Here is a 19,210-nt window from a genome sequence, read left to right as displayed (position 1 = left end):
GTCTCGGCCTCCCAAAGTGCGGGGATTACAGGCTTGATCCACCGCGCCCGGCCAACTTTAAAAAATATTAACGAGCCGGGTGCGGTGGCTCACGCCTGTCATCCCAGCACTTTGGGAGGCCGAGGCGGGCGGATCACGAGGTCAGGAGATCGAGACCATCCTGGATAACACGGTGAAACCCCATCTCTACTAAAAATACAAAAAATTAGCCAGGTGTAGTGGCAGGCGCCTGTAGTCCCAGCTACTCGGGAGGCTGAGGCAGGAGAATGGTGTGAACCCAGGAGGCGGAGAGCAGTGAGCCAAGATTGTGTCACTGCACTCCAGCCTGGGCAATAGTGCAAGACTCTGTCTCAAAAAAAAAAAAAAAAAAAAAATTAACAAATGACAACTCTGCTTAAAAGAGGATCTTTGAGGCCTGGCACAGTGGCTCACGCCTGTAATCTCAGCACTTTAGCAGGCCGAGGCAGGTGAATCACCTGAGGTCAGGAGTTCAAGACCAGCCTGGCCAACACGGCGAAATCCTGTCTCTACTAAAAATACAAAAATTGGGCCAAGCGCGATGGCTCACGCCTGTAATCCCAGCACTTTGGGAGGCCAAGGCAGGTGGATCACGAGGTCAAGAGATGGAGACCATCCTGGCTAACACGATGAAACCCCGTCTCTAATAAAAATACAATAAAATTAGCGGGGCATGGTGGCAGGCACCTGTAGTCCCGGCTACTCAGGAGGTTGAGGCAGGAGAATGGCATGAACCCAGGAGGCAGAGCTTGCAGTGAGCCGAGATCACACCACTGCACTCCAGCCTGTGCAACAGAGCGACACTCTGTCTCAAAAATAAATAAATAAATAAATAAACAAACAAAAATTAGCCGGGCGTGGAGGTGGGCACCTGTAATCCCTACTACTCAGGAGGCTGAGGCAGGAGAATCACTTGAACCCGGGAGGCAGAGGTTGCATTGAGCTGACATCGCACCACTGCACTCCAGCCTGGACAACAGAGTGAGACTCTGTCTCAAAAAAATCCAAACAAACAAAAAAGAGAAGATCTCTGGCAGATTAATCAAGTATGCAGAGATACACAAGTGATGCAACCAGAGCAGAGGGCGGTGGTTCAACACCCTCAATCTCAGAGTCCTGTGCTTATCACTGGAGAAGCCGGGAGCTTTGCCTTCCAAGGTCGCACCCACACTGCTGATGTCATAGCATGGAACACCTGGAGAACAGGATCTGGCTCCCAGGACTGCCAACACCAAAGCCCATTCAGAGCACCTTCCTAGTCTCCTGGTGCCCTGTAAACCACCACTGAGGCTGCCCATGAAGGAAGGGTGCAGGATGGGATCTGATCATCAACAGCACTCCAATTCAAAGAGAGGGAGGCCCTCTCAGGGTGAGGGAGACCTGCAGCTCCTCAGGGCCTCACAGCTAGTGTGGGCAGACACTCCTAAGGAAGTCAAGCTCCCTAGTGAGGGCTCAGCTGGCTTGGGGGTTCTGGTCAGCCTTCCAGATTCAGGCTCCCAGTGGAGACACAGTCTGTCCCAAATCAGTCATCCCTCAGAAGATTATTGCAAGGATCAAATGAATTAATATTTGTAATACATTCAGAAATGATAACCACTAATAATAATGTTATTATTACAAATCTATCACCAGATCTAGAAAAACAACTCAAAACCTGCAGTTGCCTCAGGAACATTGAATTAATGTCTAAGAATCTAACAATTTGTAAGTACAAGTAACTTGGTGCTAGCCATTCATCTAAGACTAAGTGATATAAAAAGTTGCTATACACTGAACTCACTTTAGATTATCTTAATTATTAACTATAGTTTAATAAATAACTATACATTTTTAAGGAAGTTATTTAAAATACATGTGATTTACATAAAGCAATATAAAATTTTACTGTCTATGATATCATAGACATGTAAAATTTTGAAGCTGGGAGGAACCATAGGGAAATTTGGGAGCAGAGTGCTGTAAAGGTCATGCAACTGGTTGTTTTTTTCTGTTTTTTTTTTTTTTTTTTTGAGACGGAGTCTCACTCTGTCACCCAGGCTGGAGTGCAGTGGCACCATCTCGGCTCACTGCAAGCTCCGCCTCCCGGGTTCACGCCATTCTCCTGCCTCAACCTCCTGAGTAACTGGGACTACAGGTGCCTGATATCACGCCTGGCTAATTTTTTGTATTTTTAGTAGAGACAGGGTTTCACCGTGTTATCCAGGATGGTCTTGATCTCTTGACCTCATGATCCGCTCACCTCAGCCTCCCAAAATGCTGGGATTACAGGTGTAAGCCACCGCACCCAGCCTCATACAACTGGTTTCTATCAGAACATAAACGAGGACTCAGAATTTCTTTTTTTCTTTTTTTTTGCGGGGGGGGACAGGGTCTCACTCTGCCGCCCAAGCGGCAGTGCAGTGGCATGATCTTGAACAGCCTTGAACTCCCAGTCTCAGGTTATCCTCCCACCTCAGCCTCCTGAGTAGCTGGGACCACAGGTGCATACCACCATACCCGGCTAATTACTTTGTTTTGTCTTGTTTTGTAGAGACAAGGGTTTTGCCATGTTGCCTAGGCTGGTCTTGAACTCCTGAGCTCAAGGGATTCACCTGCCACCATCTCCCAAAGTGCTGGGACTACAGGCATGAGCCACTGCACTTGGCCAGTACTAGCAGTTTTACTCAACTTTCACTACCAGATTATCATTCACTTAAGAAGTGTTGAGCTTCTACTGTATGCCAGGCATATGCAGGGGGCTTTATGCCATAATCTCATTTAACCCTCAAAACTACACTGTGAGGTAGGTCTCATTTTACAGATAAGGATTTTGAGGCTTTAAAAGTTTGATAAAGCTAAGCACAGTGGCTCATGCCTGTAATCCCAGCACTTTGGAAGGCTGAGGCGGGCGGTTCACCTGAGCTCATGAGTTCGAGACCAGCCGGACCAACATGGAGAAGCCCCGTCTCTACTAAAAATACAAAATTAGCTGGGTGTGGTGGCACATGCCTGTATGCCCAGCTACTTGGGAGACAGAGGCAGGAGAATCGCTTGAACCCGGGAGGTGGGGCTTGTGGTGAGCCGAGATTGTGCCACTGCACTCCAGTCTAGGCAACAAGAGCGAAACTCCGTCTCAAAAAAAAATTTTTTTTGAGAAACTCAGCCCCCCTGCATAATTAGTGGGGCTGGAGGCCGGCCACATTTCAGAATTTTGCTTGCCCTGAGGTGTCTCCTGTCATCAGGAGGCCCCTGCCCCCTCCTGTAGAAAGGTGACAGTCACTAGAGTGACATCTCAGCCTCGGCTGCACATTGGCATCACTCAAGGAGAGGAAAAATGCCTGTGTCCCACCCCAGAGCAACCAAATCAGAATCTGTGGGGTAGAAGCTTGGTGTTTGTAACCTCCCAGGTGGTTGCAGGGCTGGGGTGAAGATCTGCCACTGTTCCAATGTGACAGGCAAGTAAATAGCACAATGACAGCAGAGTCAGACGAGTCCTGTCAAAAAGGGAGCAGTTAAGAGGGTGCGTGTTCTCGTAAAGCGACACCAGCAACATGACACAGGGGACGCTTCATTCAGCAAGGAACCAAATGGAATTTTGAATGAAGGGTCTGCTAAGAATCCAGGCAAACGCATGGGGGCTGGGGAGCACGGGTACGGGGAGCACTAGAAATGCTTATTATATGAATGACAACGTCTTAGAAAACGTCTGGGAATGACTGTCACAGGTTCTCTGCCACCGACGTGTCTCCCATAAGCTCTCCCCTCCACAAGCGCCAGCAGGGCCATCCCCTGCGGATAACCCTCTGGGGTCTTGGAAGAGCCCCATGCTAAAGACTCAGGGGACCCAGTCTGGGCCTCAGACTCTGCCGTGGGGGAAGGGGCCAGAGCCCAGGAGATAAGACCCGCCTAGCGACTGTTGCTACCGGAGAGCAGCCTTTGTTACTGAGTATTAGGAACACAATGGGAGGCTCAGCGGCCAGGATAGTCCGTCCACAGCAGCCCCCGCCGGAATTAGCCTGCCACCAGGCAGGCGGAGGCGAGGCGGCTCAGCAAAAGGATTCCAGTGAAGACTGTTTTTAGTTGTTAATGTGTTGATGGGCCCCCACTCTGGCTAATGGGGGGCATTAAGACCTAGACTCTCCGTGGCAAAAGCCTTTGTTCCAGGGCCAGACCCGAACAAATGGTCACATCCCCTCCCCCTCCCCCTCCCCCTCCCCCTCCACCAGAATCCCAAATCCTAGCAGCCCTGCACCTTCTCCAAAGGCTGGCTGGGGGACGGACAGAGGCGGGCAGAGTGAGGACAGAGGACTGGAGCTGGACAGGCCCCCAAGTCTCTCCACCTCGGGCTCTGGAAGGAGAAAATGGCCACCTGCAGAACAAGGGGGAAGATGGAACAGGAAGCCAGTGCTCTGGCCCTTCTCTTCCTCCCTCCGATCCAACCGCTCAGCAACTTCTCCCACATGCCTCCCCACCAGGCTCCAGATGAAAGTCTCTGCTCAGCGTCTCCTCCCTCCCCTCCTCTATCCTCTTCCCCTCCACCCACGGAAGATCCCAGGGTTCTGCAAGGGTCGGGGTTCCCTATGTACTCCCACACCAAGACAGTTGTCAGGATTTGCCCAACAGGAAGTTCTCCCCTACCAGGGCCCAGTTCCATTCCAGGGAATCCATCTCCCCTCCGCAAAAAGGAAAATTGAAGCCAGATGCCCTCTGGGATCTCCATTTGAGGCGGGCGTGGCTATTAAGATGCTCAGAGAGCCCAGCGTGGTGAGGAAAGCGACGAATTTAGGAGCCCTGGTCTGGGTCCAGTCACCCCTTACTACTTGTGTGACCTTCATCAAGCTCTTTGACCTTTCCAAGCTTTAGTTTCGACATCAATAAGATGAATTAATAGCTGGGCATGGCTCACATCTGTAATCCGAGCACTTTGGGAGGCCGACCTGGGTGTATTTCCTGAGCTCAGGAGTTCAGACCAGCCTGGGCAATATGGTAAAACCCCATTTCTCCAGGCGTGGTGGCTCACGCCTGTAATCCCAGCACTTTGGGAGGCTGAGGCAGGCAGATCATCTGAGGTCGGGAGTTCGAGACTAGCCTGACCAACATGGAGAAACCCTGTCTCTACTAAAAATACAAGATTAGCCAGGCATGGTGGTGCATGCCTGTAATCCCAGCTACTCGGAAGGCTGACGCAGGAGAATTGTTTGAACCCAGGAGGCAGAGGTTGCAGTGAGCCGAGATCACGCCATTGCACTCCAGCCTGGACAACAAGAGTGAAACTCTGTCGCAAAAAAAAAAAAAAAATGTCGCCGGAGCGCGGTGGCTCATGCCTGTAATCCCAGCACTTTGGGAAGCCAAGGCGGGCAGATCACGAGGTCAGGAGATCGAGACCATCCTGGCTAACATGGTGAAACCCCGTCTCTACTAAAAATACAAAAAATTTTATTTGTATTGGTGTGGTGGTGGGCGCCTGTAGTCCCAGCTACTTGGAGGCTGAGGCAGGAGAATGGCGTGAACCTGGGAGGCGGAGCTTGCAGTGAGCTGAGATAGAGCCACTGCACTCCAGCCTGGGCGACCAAGTGAGACTGCGTCTCAAAAAAAAAAAAAAAAAAGTCAAGGTGAAGCAGGAATCCTCAAAGTGTGGTCTGGGTCAGGCCAACTGCATTAGAATCCATAGGAAGGGGGCTGGGAGAGGGGTGCTAGTTATTTTTACAGCTTTCTGACCCTACCAGACAGCACAGAATTCGAACCTGGGAGGTCAGCATCCAATACCTGATTTTATTTATTTATTTATTTTTTTGAGACGGAGTTTCACTCTTGTTGCCCAGGCTGGAGTGCAATGGCACGATCTCAGCTCACAGCAACCTCCGCTTCCTCAGCTCAAGCGATTCTCCTGCCTCAGCCTCCCAAGTAGCTGGGATTACAGGCATGCACCACCATGCCCGGCTAATTTTGTATTTTTTTAGTAGAGACAGGGTTTCTCCATGTTGGTCAGGCTGGTCTCGAACTCCTGACCTCAGGTGATCCACCCGCCTCGGCCTCCCAAAGTGCTGGGATTACAGGCATGAGCCACCACGCCCGGCGGCCAATACCTGATTTTAAACGGCACCTCCAAATTCTTCATATGCACCCCAATATTTGAGAACCCCCATCCACATGCCTGATGACCACTACTGGGGCCTACTGGGATACCAGGCTATGTAAGATCTGGGTTGGTCTGAAGTCACAATTTAGCTGGAAAATCAAGGCTTATACATTATGGCATAAATAACACAAAGCAATGCATTCAGGCTACCGAAAAGAAACATTATAGGGAACAAAGGAAGGAGGGAACTGGAAAGCCATGGTCCCAGAAAGCACGAAGGAAGGGGCTGCTGACCTGCCAACTGGGCAGGGCTGAAACTGCTCAGGAAAGAAGGGTGAGCCTCGGTGGACTGGAGTCCAGCCCTGGAGAGAGGCTTCCAAATAGAAATTAGCCAGGCACAGTGGCTCACGCCTGTAATCCCAGCACTTTGGGAGGCCAAGGCGGGTGGATCCCTTGAGGTCGGGAGTTCGAAACCAGCCTGGCCAACATGGTGAAATCCCATCTCTACTAAAAATAGAAAAATTAGCTGGGTGTGGTGGTGTACACCTGTAATCCCAGCTACTCGGGAGGCTGAGGCAGGAGAATCACTTGAACCTGGGAGGCAGAGGTTACAGTGAGCTAAGATCACGTCACTTCACTCCAGCCTGGGCAACAGAGAATCCCTCTCAAAAACAAACAAACAAACAAACACAAGAATCGCCTGCTCTGGGAAGTGCAGTTTCTTTCAGCCTACCTAGGCCAGGAGCAAAGTTAGGTCATCAATTTTTGCCAGCGCCTCCCTTTTCAGAAGTTCTTTTCTCAATAAAAGATGAGATCCTCTCTTTTCTTTTAAAAGGATGATTTGTGTACTGTGTCTTATCTGTCTGCTCTGTCCACAAAACTGATGAAAGCTCCGCTGAGAGGGAAAGGTAATGTTCCCCTCCCACTTCTAAAGAACTCAGAAATGGAAATATAACTGCACTCAGTTAAAATAGAAAACAGGCAACAGATCCTAGTGGAGACATGCAGACCACACAAGAGATCAGACTCTCTCCAGGATCGAGCCCTGCCGCTAAACTCACCAAGGGTATTAACATACCTAAGGAAAAGGCCAGGAATGGTGGCTCACGCCTGTCATTTTTGGGAGGCCGAGGTGGGTGGATCGCCTGAGGTCAGGTGTGCAGGACCAGCCTGGCCAACATGGTAAAACCCCATCTCTACTAACAATACAAAAATTAGCTGCGCATGGTGGCGCATGCCTGTAATCCCAGCTACTCCAGAGGCTGAGGCAGGAGAATCCCTTGAACCCAGGAGCCAGAAGTTGCAGTGAGCCAAGATGGTGCCATTGCACTCCAGCCTGGGCAACAAGAGCAAAACTCTACCTCAAAAAAAAAAAAAAAAAAAAAATCTAAGGAAAAAGGTGGGTCAGTCCAGGATGCCAAGCAAAGGGAGAGTTGAGACACACAAACTGGAATAACTGGAATAACAAGTGGATCAGCTGAGGTCAGGAGCTCAAGACCAACCTGGCCAACATGGTGAAACCCCGTCTATTAAAAATACAAGGCCGGGCGCGGTGGCTCACGCCTGTAATCCCAGCACTTTGGGAGGCCGAGGCGGGCGGATCACAAGGTCAGGAGATCGAGACCACGGTGAAACCCCGTCTCTACTAAAAATACAAAAAATTAGCCGGGCGCGGTGGCGGGCGCCTGTAGTCCCAGCTACTCGGGAGGCTGAGGCAGGAGAATGGCGTGAACCCGGGAGGCGGAGCTTGCAGTGAGCCGAGATCGCGCCACTGCACTCCAGCCTGGGCGACAGAGCGAGACTCCGTCTCAAAAAAAAAAAATAAAAAATAAATAAATAAATAAAAATACAAACAATTAGCCAGGCATAAAGGCTGGGCACAGTGGCTCACGCCTGTAATCCCAGCACTTTGGGAGGCCGAGGTGGGCGGATCACAAGGTCAGGAGATCGATACCATCCTGACTAACACAGTAAAACCCTGTCTCTACTAAAAATACAAAAAAAATTAGCCAGGCGTGGTAGCGGGCACCTGTAGTCCCAGCTACACAGGAGGCTGAGGCAGGTGAATGGGGTGAACCTGGGAGGAGGAGCTTGCAGTGAGCTGAGACCACACCACTGCACTCCAGCCTGGGCAACAGAGCGAGACTCTGTCTCAAAAAAAAAAAAAAATTATCCAGGCATGGTGGTGCACACCTGTAGTCCCAGCTACACGGGAGGCTGAGGCATGAGAATCGCTTGAACCTGGGAAGTGGAGGTTGCAGTGAGCCAAGATCATGCCACTGCACTCCAGTCTGGGCAACAGAGAGAAACTCTGTCAAAAAAATAGAGGAAGAAAGAAAAGAAAAGAGGAGAATTTCCTGATGAAGCATAAGTGTCTGGTCCGAATGATAACAGCATTCTGACTTTCTTGTTTACACATCTATCCCTTATGAATTTGTTCAGTGTGTGTTGATCCTGCGGTGCCCTATCACGTCTGGGTCTACAAACGATAAACTTTGGAGCCTATAAATGACTACAGAATATGCTAACAAAACTAAAATACTGCCACTGAGTGGATCTTTCCACAAGCTTAACAGCCAGTCCCAAAGGCATTCATGTACTCGATCAATATGTAAACGAACGAGCAGACTATCTTGGATACAATGTGGAGAAGACTCCACCAAAGGTCACTTTCTCCAAGCCACCGAAAACCTTTAACCAGTTCAAACCCTTATAAGCTCACCACATAGAACACCCAGGGATCCTGCCCACTCCCACAAAACCCCATCTCCCTCAGCCCAGCAAAAACATCCTCAGGAAAGTTCTCTCCAGTAAACTCACTGAAATAAATCTCTAGCAGTATTTGAGCACCTAGGACTGCTGTCCTCGAAACATCCCTCCCCACCAACATGGAACCTGGGGTCAGTCCATCTCAGAGTACCTAACCTCAGTTATCGTTTGCTTCTGGCCAAAATGCAAGACCCAAAAATCAGATATTTTTTGATGATGCTCCTTTCTTTTGGACTCTTTCTACTCCTTTCCATTTCACTCTCTCCGAACTTCCTTCCTTAAAATAAAAATATTTTTCCATTTCTTTTCTCTTTTTTTTTTTTGAGACGGTGTCTCGCTCTGTCATCCAGGCTGAAGAGCAATGGCAGGATCTCTGCTCACTGCAAGCTCCTCCCCTGTTCAGGTGATTCTCCCGCCTCAGTCTCCCGAGTAGCTGGTATTACAGGCGCACACCACCATGCCAGCTAATTTTTTTTTTTTTTTTTTTTTTGAGGCAGAGTCTCAATCTGTCGACCAGGCTGGAGTGCAATGGCGTGATCTCTGCTCACTGCAACCTCCACCTCCCAGGTTCAAGTGATTCTTCTGCCTCAGCCTCCCAAGTAGCTAGAACTACAGGCACACGCCACCACGCCCAGCTAATTTTTGTATTTTTAGTAGAGACAAGGTTTCACCATGTTGGCCAGGATGGTCTCGATCTCTTGACCTCGTGATCCACCTGCCTCAGCCTCCCAAAGTGCTGAGATTACAGGTGTGAGCCACCTTGCCCAGCCACCAGTTAATTTTTGTATTTTTAGTAGAGATGGAATTTCACCATGTCGGCCAGGCTGGTTTCAAACTCCTGGCCTCAAGTGATCCACCAGCCTTAGCCTCCCAAAGTGCTGGGATTACAGGCGTGAGCCAGTGCGCCTGGCCTCCCCTCTCTTTTTAACCTCTCCACACTTCCTTCTGTGTGCAAAACAAGTCTCTCCATCCTAAAAAGAAACCTGTGGCCCCTGTGGTTCCTTCCAGTTATCTCAATGTTCTTTCTCTCAAATCACTGTCAGAGCCTTTAATCAGCCAAACCTGGCTCCAATTCATCACCTGTATTTCATTTTTTTTTCTTTTCTTTTTTTTTTTTTTTTTTTTGAGACAGAGTCTCACTCTGTTACCCAGGCTGGAGTGCAGTGGCGCGATTTTGGCTCACTGCAACCTCTGCTTCCCAGGTTCAAGCGATTCTCCTGCCTCAGCCTCCTGAGCACCTGGGACTACAGGTTCCTGCTACCACACCCAGCTAATTTTTTGTATTTTTAGTAGAGATGGGGTTTCACCATGTTGGCCAGGCTGGTCTCAAACTCCTAACCTTGTGATCTGCCCACCTCAGCCTCCCAAAGTGCTAGATTACAGGTGTGAGCCACCACGCCCAGCCATGTATTTCATTTTTCTACTCCCAGAAATGGGGTTTCTCTTCTCAGCATATTACTGAGACTGCTCAAAGGTGACCTTGTAATTTTCAAATCTCATGGGTGATTATCCATCTGCATGTTTCTTGCCCTCACCCTGCCATGTGGCTCCCTTTATTTTTGAAACCCCTTCTTTTGGCCCCTAAGATGGCTCTATCCCAGTTCTCCTCCTTCTCAGCTCGTGTCACAAGGCCCTGGGTATCACGGCAGAGGGGAGAATGGGGAACCATGAGAAACAGGGGGCAGAGGGCAACGCGGGATGTGTTCCCGGTGTTACTGGAGGCTGCCCAGTCCATTTCAGGTCTCCTTGCTCATGGTGGCCCCTGGAAAGGCACATGACCCCTTGCACCAGAGACCTGGGTGGTCAATTCATGAGCATTCAGTCTTCTACCAGCTAAGATCTGAGTCAGGCCAGAGCAAAGGAGGTGGGAGGAGCGGAGAGGAGAGCTGGGCTCACCGGCAGCAGCCTGGCTCTGATCTCCATGTAGAGCACGTTGTCCTCGTAGAACTCCTGCATGCTCCGGAAGACATAGTCTCTGAACACTGGTGCATAACGGATGAGACCAGAGATGGTGAAGAAGATGGTTTGAAATTTCGACCAGACAGCATTTTGGTTTGTGTAAATCACCTCCGGGTGCTGGGTCACCAGAGTGAAATTCCTCAGCAAGCTGTCCAAGACACAAAGTGGGGAGTGGTGGAGGCATGATCCAGGGCACTGCCCCCAGGCACCCATAGGACTGCTACCCACCTTGCATATGCCGGCTAGCAGCACACCAGGATGCACCCTAGAGTGGAGATAAGGAAGGGGCAGGCCGGGCGCGGTGGCTCAAGCCTGTAATCCCAGCACTTTGGGAGGCCGAGATGGGCGGATCACGAGGTCAGGAGATCGAGACCATCCTGGCTAACACGGTGAAACCCCGTCTCTACTAAAAAATACAAAAAATTAGCCGGGCGCGGTGGTGGGCGCCTGTAGTCCCAGCTACTCGGGAGGCTGAGGCAGGAGAATGGCGTAAACCCGGGAGGCGGAGCTTGCAGTGAGCTGAGATCCGGCCACTGCACTCCAGCCTGGGCTACAGAGCAAGACTCCGTCTCAAAAAAAAAAAAAAAAAAAAAGGAAGGGGCAAAGGGGAGTATTTCCAGGCTCTCCCATATAAGCGTGGGTCCTGTGGCCAGGCAGCCCACTGCCTGCTTAAACCCTAACCCCAGCCCCAGGAGACTGCTCGAGAGGAGAGCTCTCCAGCTAGGCTCTCCTGGCTCCTGTCCTCCCTCTGTATGCTTGGCCAATCTGATCCCACTGTACTTTCTAGACCAAAAAGCTCTCTTTCTCTCTTTTTTTTTTTCCTATACCCACTGACAGGAAAATAGACCAAACTCTTTTTGGGGGATGTTATGGACTAAATTGTATCCCCAAGTCCCCAAATTAAAATGTTGAAGCCCTAGCCCTCATTTGGAGAAGAGAATTTTAAAGAGATGATTAAGATTAAATGAGGTTATGTCCGGGCTTGGTGGCTCTCGCCTGTAATCCCAGCACTTTGGGAGGCTGAGGCGGATGGGTCATTTGAGGTTAAGAGTTCAAGACTAGCCTGGCGAACATGGTGAAACTCCGTCTCTACTAAAAATACAAAAAATTAGCCAGGCGTGGGCCGGGCACAGTGGCTCATGCCTGTAATCCCAGCACTTTGGGAGGCCGAGACGGGCGGATCACGAGGTCAGGAGATCGAGACCATCCTGGCTAACACGGTGAAACCCTGTCTCTACTGAAAACACAAAAAATTAGCTGGGCGTGGTGGCATGCGCCTGTAGTCCCAGCTACTCAGGAGGCTGAGGCAGGAGAATGACCAGAACCCGGGAGGCAGAGCTTACAGTGAGCCGAGATGGTGCCTGGGCAACAGAGTGAGACTCTGTCTCAAAAAAAAAAAAAAAAAAAAAGATTAAATGAGGTTGTAAGGATGGGGCTCCAACTCTAATAGGACGGGTGTCCTTGTAAGAAGAGGAGGCCAGGCGCGGTGGCTCACGCCTGTAATCCCAGCACTTTGGGAGGCCGAGATGGGTGGATCATTTCAGGTCAGGAGTTCGAGATCAGCCTGGCCAACATAGTGAAAACCCGTCTCTACTAAAATACAAAAATTAGCCAGGCGTGGTGGTTCGTGCCTGTAATCCCAGTTACTAGGGAGGCAAGAGAATCGCTTGAACCCTGGAAATGGAGGTTGCAGTGAGCTGAGATCGCACCACTGCACTCCAGCCTGGACGACACAGTGAGACTCATCTCAAGGTAAAAAAGAAGAAGAAGAGACAGCAGGAGTGCACACACAGAGGAAAGGCCATGTGAGGACACAGCCAGAGGCAGCCTTCTGCACGCCAAGGAGAGAGGTCTCAGGAGGAACCCACCCTGCCCTGGCACCTTGATGTTGGACTTCCAGCCTCCAGAACCATGAGAAAATCAATTCCTTTTTTTTTTTTTTTTTTTTTTTTTTTTGGAAACAGGGTCTCAGGCTGGAGTGCAGGCTGGAGTACAGTGTCACAATCACAGCTCACTGCAGCCTCAATCTCCCAGGCTCAAGCAGCCTCAATCTCCCAGGCTCAAGCAATCCTCTTATGTCAGCCTTATGGGGTAGCTGAGACTATAGGTGTGCACCACCACATCTGGTGGATTTTTTATTTTTTGTTGAGATGAGGGTCTCACTGTGTTGCCCAGACTGGTCTGTCTGTCTTCCTTCCTTCCTTCCTTCTTTCCTTCCTTCCTTCCTTTCTTGTCTTGCTCTGTCACCCAGGCTGGAGTGCAGTGGCACAATCTTGGCTCGCTGCAACCTCCACCTCCCAGGTTCAAGTGATCCTCCTGCCTCGGCCTCCCAAGTAGCTGGGATTACAGGTGCCTGCCGGCACCCATGGCTAATTTTTTTTTTGTATTTTTAGTAGAGACAGGGTTTCACCATGTTGGCCAGGCTGGTTTTGAACTCCTGAACCACCCACCTCGGTCTCCCAAAGTGTTAGGATTACAAGCGTGAGCCATCGCACCTGGCCACCAGGCTGGTCTTGAACCCCTGGGTACAAGTGATCCTCCCACCTCAGCCTCCCGAAGTGCTAGGATTACAGGCATGACCCAGTGTGCCCAGCTTGAGACAATCAATTCCTGTTGTTTAAGCCCCCCAGCCTGGGGTGTTCTGTTATGGCAGCTCAAGCAGGTTAATGAAGGGAGTGGAATGGAAATAACTCCAATCAGCATCCAGGTGTGTATCCCAGATTGGCCATTTACCAGCTGTGTGTCCTTGCATAAGCTAGTTAACCTTGCTGAGCTTCATGTTTCTCATTTCATAAAGGGAAATAACCTCAGGGGAGCACTCTCTAGACATCTGTGTGACCAAACTAATTGTCACTTATAATATTACTATACAAGGCCAGGCACAACGGCTCGTGCCTGTAGTCCTAGCACTTTGGGAGGCCAAGGCGACAGGATGGCTTGAGCCCCAGAGTTCAAGACCAGCCTGGGCAACATGGCAACACCCCATCTCTACAAAAAATACAAAAATTAGCTGGGCGTGATGGTGCGTACCTCTAGCGTGCTGACACACAGGAGGATTGCTTCAGCCTGGGAGGTTGAGTCTGCAGTGAGCCGAGATTGTGCCACTGCACTCCAGCCTAGATGGTAGAATGAGACCCTGTCTTAAATAGTAATAATAATAATAATAATAATAATAATAATACTATACAAGTCTGTTAGGAAGTTGCTCCAACAGGTTTTCAAGAAGATTTATCTTCCAGCTAGATTGTCATCACTTCAGAGCTAGGAACTTTTATTCTCTCTGGTTTTATTGAGCATCAGACAAATCTCATTTGCTACAGCAACAGTGTTGCTGGCGAGGCGCGGTCACTCACGCCTGTAATCCCAGCACTTTCGGAGGCCGAGATGCACAGATCACCTGAGGTCAGGAGTTCAAGACCAGCCTGGCCAACATGGTGAAACCCTGTTTCTACTAAAAATACAAAGGCGTGGTGGCACATGTCTGTAACCCCAGCTACTCAGAAGGCTGAGGCAGGAAAATCGCTTGAACCCAGCAGACAGAGGCTGCCGTGAGCCAAGATTGTGCTACTGCACTCCAGCCTGGGTGATAGAGCAAAACCATGTCTCAAATAATAATAATAATGGCTGGGCGTGGTGGCTCACGCCTGTAATCCCAGCACTTTGGGAGGCCAAGATGGGCAGATCACAAGGTCAGGAGATCAAGACCATCCTGGCTAACACGGTGAAACCCCGTCTCTACTAAAAATACAAAAATTAGCCGGGCGCGGTGGTGGGTACCTGTAGTCCCAGCTACTCGGGAGGCTGAGGCAGGAGAATGGCGTGAACCTGGGAGGCGGAGCTTGCAGTGAGTGGAGATCGCATCACTGCACTCCAGCCTGGGTGACAGAGCGAGACCATCTCAAAAAAACAAACAAACAAACAATAATAATAATAACAACAAACAAAAATAGTGTTGCTGATAATGCTTTTTGTAGATTTTAAATGCACCAGAAAACTACTATGGATAGAAAAGGTGTTGAATGCTTTTGTGGGGCAGAGTATCCGGTAAGGTTAAAAGAAAAAGGTGCTCATGGTTTTTTCTTTCTTTTTTTCTTTTTGAGATAGGGTTTTATTTTGTCACTCAGGCTGGAGTGCAGTGGCTCCATCTCAGTTCACTGCGGCCTCAACCTCCTGGGTTCAAGTGATCCTCCTGCCCCAGCCTCCCAAGTAACTAGGACCACAGGCACAGCACCACGCCCGGCTAATTTTTTGTATTTTTGGTAGAGATGGGGTTTCACCATGTTGCCCAGACTGGCAACTCCTGGGCTCAAGTGATCCACTCGCCTTGGCCTCACAAGGTGCTGGGATTACAGATGTGAGCCACCATGCTCAGCCTTGCCTCATGCTTTTTTAAAGCCAGATTTTTATCTATAGGTTTGTACCAAGGGAGACACCTACCCACTGCCACCCCATGACAGACCTGGGACATGTGCTTGCTGAACTAATACTCACCTGTCGTCAAACTCAGTGACGTTCTGCACCCGCTTCCGATAATCCTCCAGCAGGATCCACTTGGAACATTTTTCTGATGTACGGGGAGTTGGGTGAGCAAATCTAAACTGCATGATCCCCTTCGAGGTGAAACAGATGTGGCAGTGAGGCCTGTAGGTGACATTCCTCACCAGCCAGTCCATAGTCACGATGCCAGTGTCATGGAGGTGCAAGGCAGCCCCTGGAGAGGGAAGAAGAATGGTGGAGACAAAGGGGTGAAGTCCCATGTCAGGGCTCCGGGGCTTGGGGACAAAGGGGTGAAGTCCCATCCCAGGACTCTGGGGCTTGGGGACAAAGGGGTGAAGTCCCATCCCAGGACTCTGGGGCTTGGGGACAGTGTGGATCACAAGAAGACGTGCGAGCAGAAGGATTTCTGTCCAGACATGTTTCTCAGAACTAAGGCTCTAGTAAGGATGGGGCTTCCATGTCTCACTAAGCAGGAGCCAGGGGTGATCTTGTCCAAGAGGGGCAGCAGAGGAGAGTGAGAGGGCATCAGGTTTGGAACCACAGAACTGAGGTTCAACTCGGGGCTCCACTGGCTTCTAGTTCTCCATTGGGAGCCCAAGCCTTTCAATGAGGCCACCCAACACTTCATGACGGGATACACTGGGATGAGCCCCAGGGCCGCAGTCCTGTTCACACACTTGTCCTCCATCCTCTCATCCTGCCCCTCAACTCCTCTCCCACTGGTGTTTCATCCCCTGGGCTGAGCCCGTGTCTGTACAGCTTCTGGCCTGCGGGCTTTGCCAGTTGAGTCCCCATGCTTGTCCTCCCGACCAGACACCAGCTGTGTCCCTTGCTCCCCCAGGCACAGTGCATGCTGTCCCTCTGCCCTTCTTGTGCCCATCCAGCCCCTGGCCCTGACACGAGCCCCTAGACAGCTGTCCCGGCTGCATGAGCTATAGTGTGTCACCCTCTTATGCCTCCCAGCAACTGGGGATGCTACTTTACTGACCTCATGATTATTATTATTTTTTAATCTCTATTTATAACATGAAAAGAAAGAAAACAGCCAGGCATGGTGGCTCGCTCCTGTAACCCCAGCACTTTGGGAGGCCGAGGCAGGCAGATCACGAGGTCAGGAGTTCGAGACCAGCCTGGCTTACATGGTGAAACCCCATCTCTACTAAAAATACAAAAATTGGCCGGGCGCGGTGGCTCAAGCCTGTAATCCCAGCACTTTGGGAGGCCGAGGCGGGCGGATCACAAGGTCAGGAGATCGAGACCACAGTGAAACCCCGTCTCTACTAAAAATACAAAAAAATTAGCCGGGCGCGGTGGCGGGCGCCTGTAGTCCCAGCTACTCAGGAGGCTGAGGCAGGAGAATGGCGGGAACCCGGGAGGCGGAGCTTGCAGTGAGCCGAGATCGCGCCACTGCACTCCAGCCTGGGCAACAGCGTGAGACTCCGTCTCAAAAAAAAAAAAAAAAAAAAAAAAAAAATACAAAAATTAGCTGGGCGTGGTGGCAGGCGCCTGTAACCCCAGCTACTCTGGAGGCTGAGGTGGGAGAATCGCTTGAATCTGGAAGGAGGATGTTGCAGTGAACCGAGATCACTCCACTGCACTCCAGCCTGGGCGACAGAACAAGACTCCATCTCAAAACAAAAACAAAAACAAAAACAAAAAAAACAGGTGTTGAAAAGTCTTTGTAAACTGCAAGTTGCTATTATTTTTATATTTTAAATTAACATTTTTGGCCGGGCGCAGTGGCTCACACCTGTAATCCCAGCACTTTGGGAGGCCGAGGCGGGTGGATTGCCTGAGCTCAGGAGTTTGAGACCAGCCTGGCCAACATGGTGAAACCCCATCTCTACTAAAAGTACAAAAATCACCTAGGTGTGATGGTGCATGCCTGTAATCCCAGCTACTCAGGAGACTGAGGCAGGAGAATCACTTGAACCCAAGAGGCAGAGGTTGCAGTGAGCCGAGATAGCACCAGTGCACTCCAGCCTGGGTGACAGAGTGAGACTCTGTCTCAAAAAAAATTTTTTTTAATTAAAAAAAAAAAAAAAAAAACATTTTCTGGGGGACAGGGTCTTGCTCTGTCATCCAGACTGGAATGCAGTGGTGCCATCATAGGTCCCTGCAAACTCCACCTGGGCTCAAGCGATACTCTCCACTCAGCCTCCAGAGTAGCTTGGATTACAGGTGCACCACCGCTCCTGGCTATTTATATGTGCAGGATGCTGATTATTTCATGTTTCATGGAGGTGTGTTTATACTACTCCAGGATGCTATATCGTATTGTATCCTATGCGGTAGCTTAGCCCCTGGGAAAACTATGAAGGGAATAGCAAAGTCTCAGGGTTGGATGCTTTTCCAACTTTTCCAGGGAAGACCAGGAATATTCAGGCCAATCATGACTGTCTGCGAGTCCCCCAGGAAGCAGGGGTTCTGGTTTCCAACACCGTTTTCCTAGTCTACCTAAAAGGACAGAGGAGCAGAGCAGCCGAGTGAGGCTTTCTCTGCTCCACCTAGAATAGCAACAGCCGCAAGCACAGTAGTAGCCCCAAGATGAGTCCCTCTACCTTCCCAGCACCCCAAGCCACCCCTTTCCAAACCTTACCTTTTGGCATCATCCTTAGAATATTAAACACTTGACTTCTCTCAATGAGATGCTTAGCCTGGAAAAAGTGCATGCTGGGTGGGAATATCAGGGTCTTCATGGCCTCCTTCATCTCAGCGATTTTGAGCGTCATGAGCCTCTCGTTGGCCTGCTCCTCCTTGGTGGTCAGCACCAGCGGCCCCCCGAGCCGCATCATTTTTTCTTTCAACAACAGATGCGCCTCATCTATGGATAGAGCTGAGCGGAAGAAAGACATTGCCACAGCCAACAGCAAGAAGCGCAGGGCTGGCCACTCAGATGGGCCATCCACCAACATCGGGATGCCTGGACGACAAAATGGCTCCAATGGAGACTCCACGGGACTGCAAAGGAGGGGAGGGGAGTGAAAACCTACAGATTTAAGGGTTGAACTCTGATCTTCCTTTTCTCGCCCAGCTCTCAGATTACCAGAAGGCAGGATATTGAAGGATTCTTCTTCCAGACCCCAGAGAAAAGACCTACTGGTAGAGACAGGTAGGGGTTTCTCAATTTTTTTTTTTTTTTTTTTTGAGATGGAGTTTCACTCTGCTGCCCAGGCTGGAGTGCGGTGGTGTGATCTTGGCTCACTGCAAGCTGCGCCTCCCGGGTTCACGCCATTCTCCTGCCTCAGCCTCCTGAGAAGCTAGGACTATAGGCGCCCGCCACCATGCCAGGCTAATTTTTTGCATTTTTAGTAGAGATGGGGTTTCACCATATTCACCAGGATGGTCACAATCTCCTGACCTCGTGATCCACCTGCCTCAGCCTCCCAAAGTGCTGGGATTACAGGCATTAGCCACTGCACCTGGCCATTTTTGGTCTTTGAGATGGAGTTTCACTCTTGTTGCCCAGGCTGGAGTGCAATGGCATGATCTTGGCTCACTGCAACCTCTGCCTCCCAGGTTCAAGTGCTTCTCCTGCCTCAGCCTCCCAAATAGCTGGGATTACAGGCATGCACCACCATGCCTGGCTAATTTTGTATTTTTAGTAGGGATGGGGTTTCTCCATGTTGGTCAGGCTGGTCTCGAACTCCTGACCTCAGGTGATCCGCCAGCCTCAGTCTCCCAAAGTGCTGGGATTACAGGCATGAGCCACCGTGCCCGGCAAGTTTTCCCAAATTAAAGGTCACCATGAGGCCTTCTGATACTGGAGCTTTAAGGTCAAACAAGCCCTGGCTCATGCATAAAGACACCACAATCTGATTTTTAGTGGTTCACTTTTATTTCATTTTATTGTAGTTACTTAAAAAAAATTTTCTTTTTTAAAACAGAGTCTCGCTCTGTTGCCCAGGC

The 19,210-nt window shown here is 50.2% G+C and overlaps 1 protein-coding gene across 5 annotated transcripts in view; it reads right to left on the bottom strand.

Moving 5' to 3' along the window:
* Positions 1–19,210, bottom strand: part of ADA2 (adenosine deaminase 2) — a 49,408-nt gene that overhangs the window by 17,964 nt on the left and 12,234 nt on the right. Inside the window, exons 2-5 of one of the 5 annotated variants that reach the window (XM_074004566.1) lie at positions 17,901–18,262; positions 15,296–15,515; positions 13,835–13,920; positions 10,742–10,952 (exon numbers count right to left, since the gene is read on the bottom strand). In XM_074004566.1, coding sequence (XP_073860667.1) covers positions 10,742–10,801 — 60 coding nt within the window. In that variant the 5' untranslated portion in view covers positions 10,802–10,952; positions 13,835–13,920; positions 15,296–15,515; positions 17,901–18,262. Of the gene's footprint in view, positions 1–10,741; positions 10,953–11,032; positions 11,211–13,834; positions 13,921–15,295; positions 15,516–17,900; positions 18,401–19,210 lie in introns of those variants that run through there. The other 4 variants (XM_074004565.1, XM_005568054.5, XM_005568055.5 and 1 more) reach the window with 4 other exon arrangements.

The sequence above is a fragment of the Macaca fascicularis genome, chromosome 10, assembly GCF_037993035.2.
Source record: "Macaca fascicularis isolate 582-1 chromosome 10, T2T-MFA8v1.1".
NCBI classification, from domain to species: domain Eukaryota; kingdom Metazoa; phylum Chordata; class Mammalia; order Primates; family Cercopithecidae; genus Macaca; species Macaca fascicularis.
The sequence above is the reverse complement of the archived record's forward strand: the minus strand, read 5'-3'. Positions and strand labels throughout refer to the sequence as shown.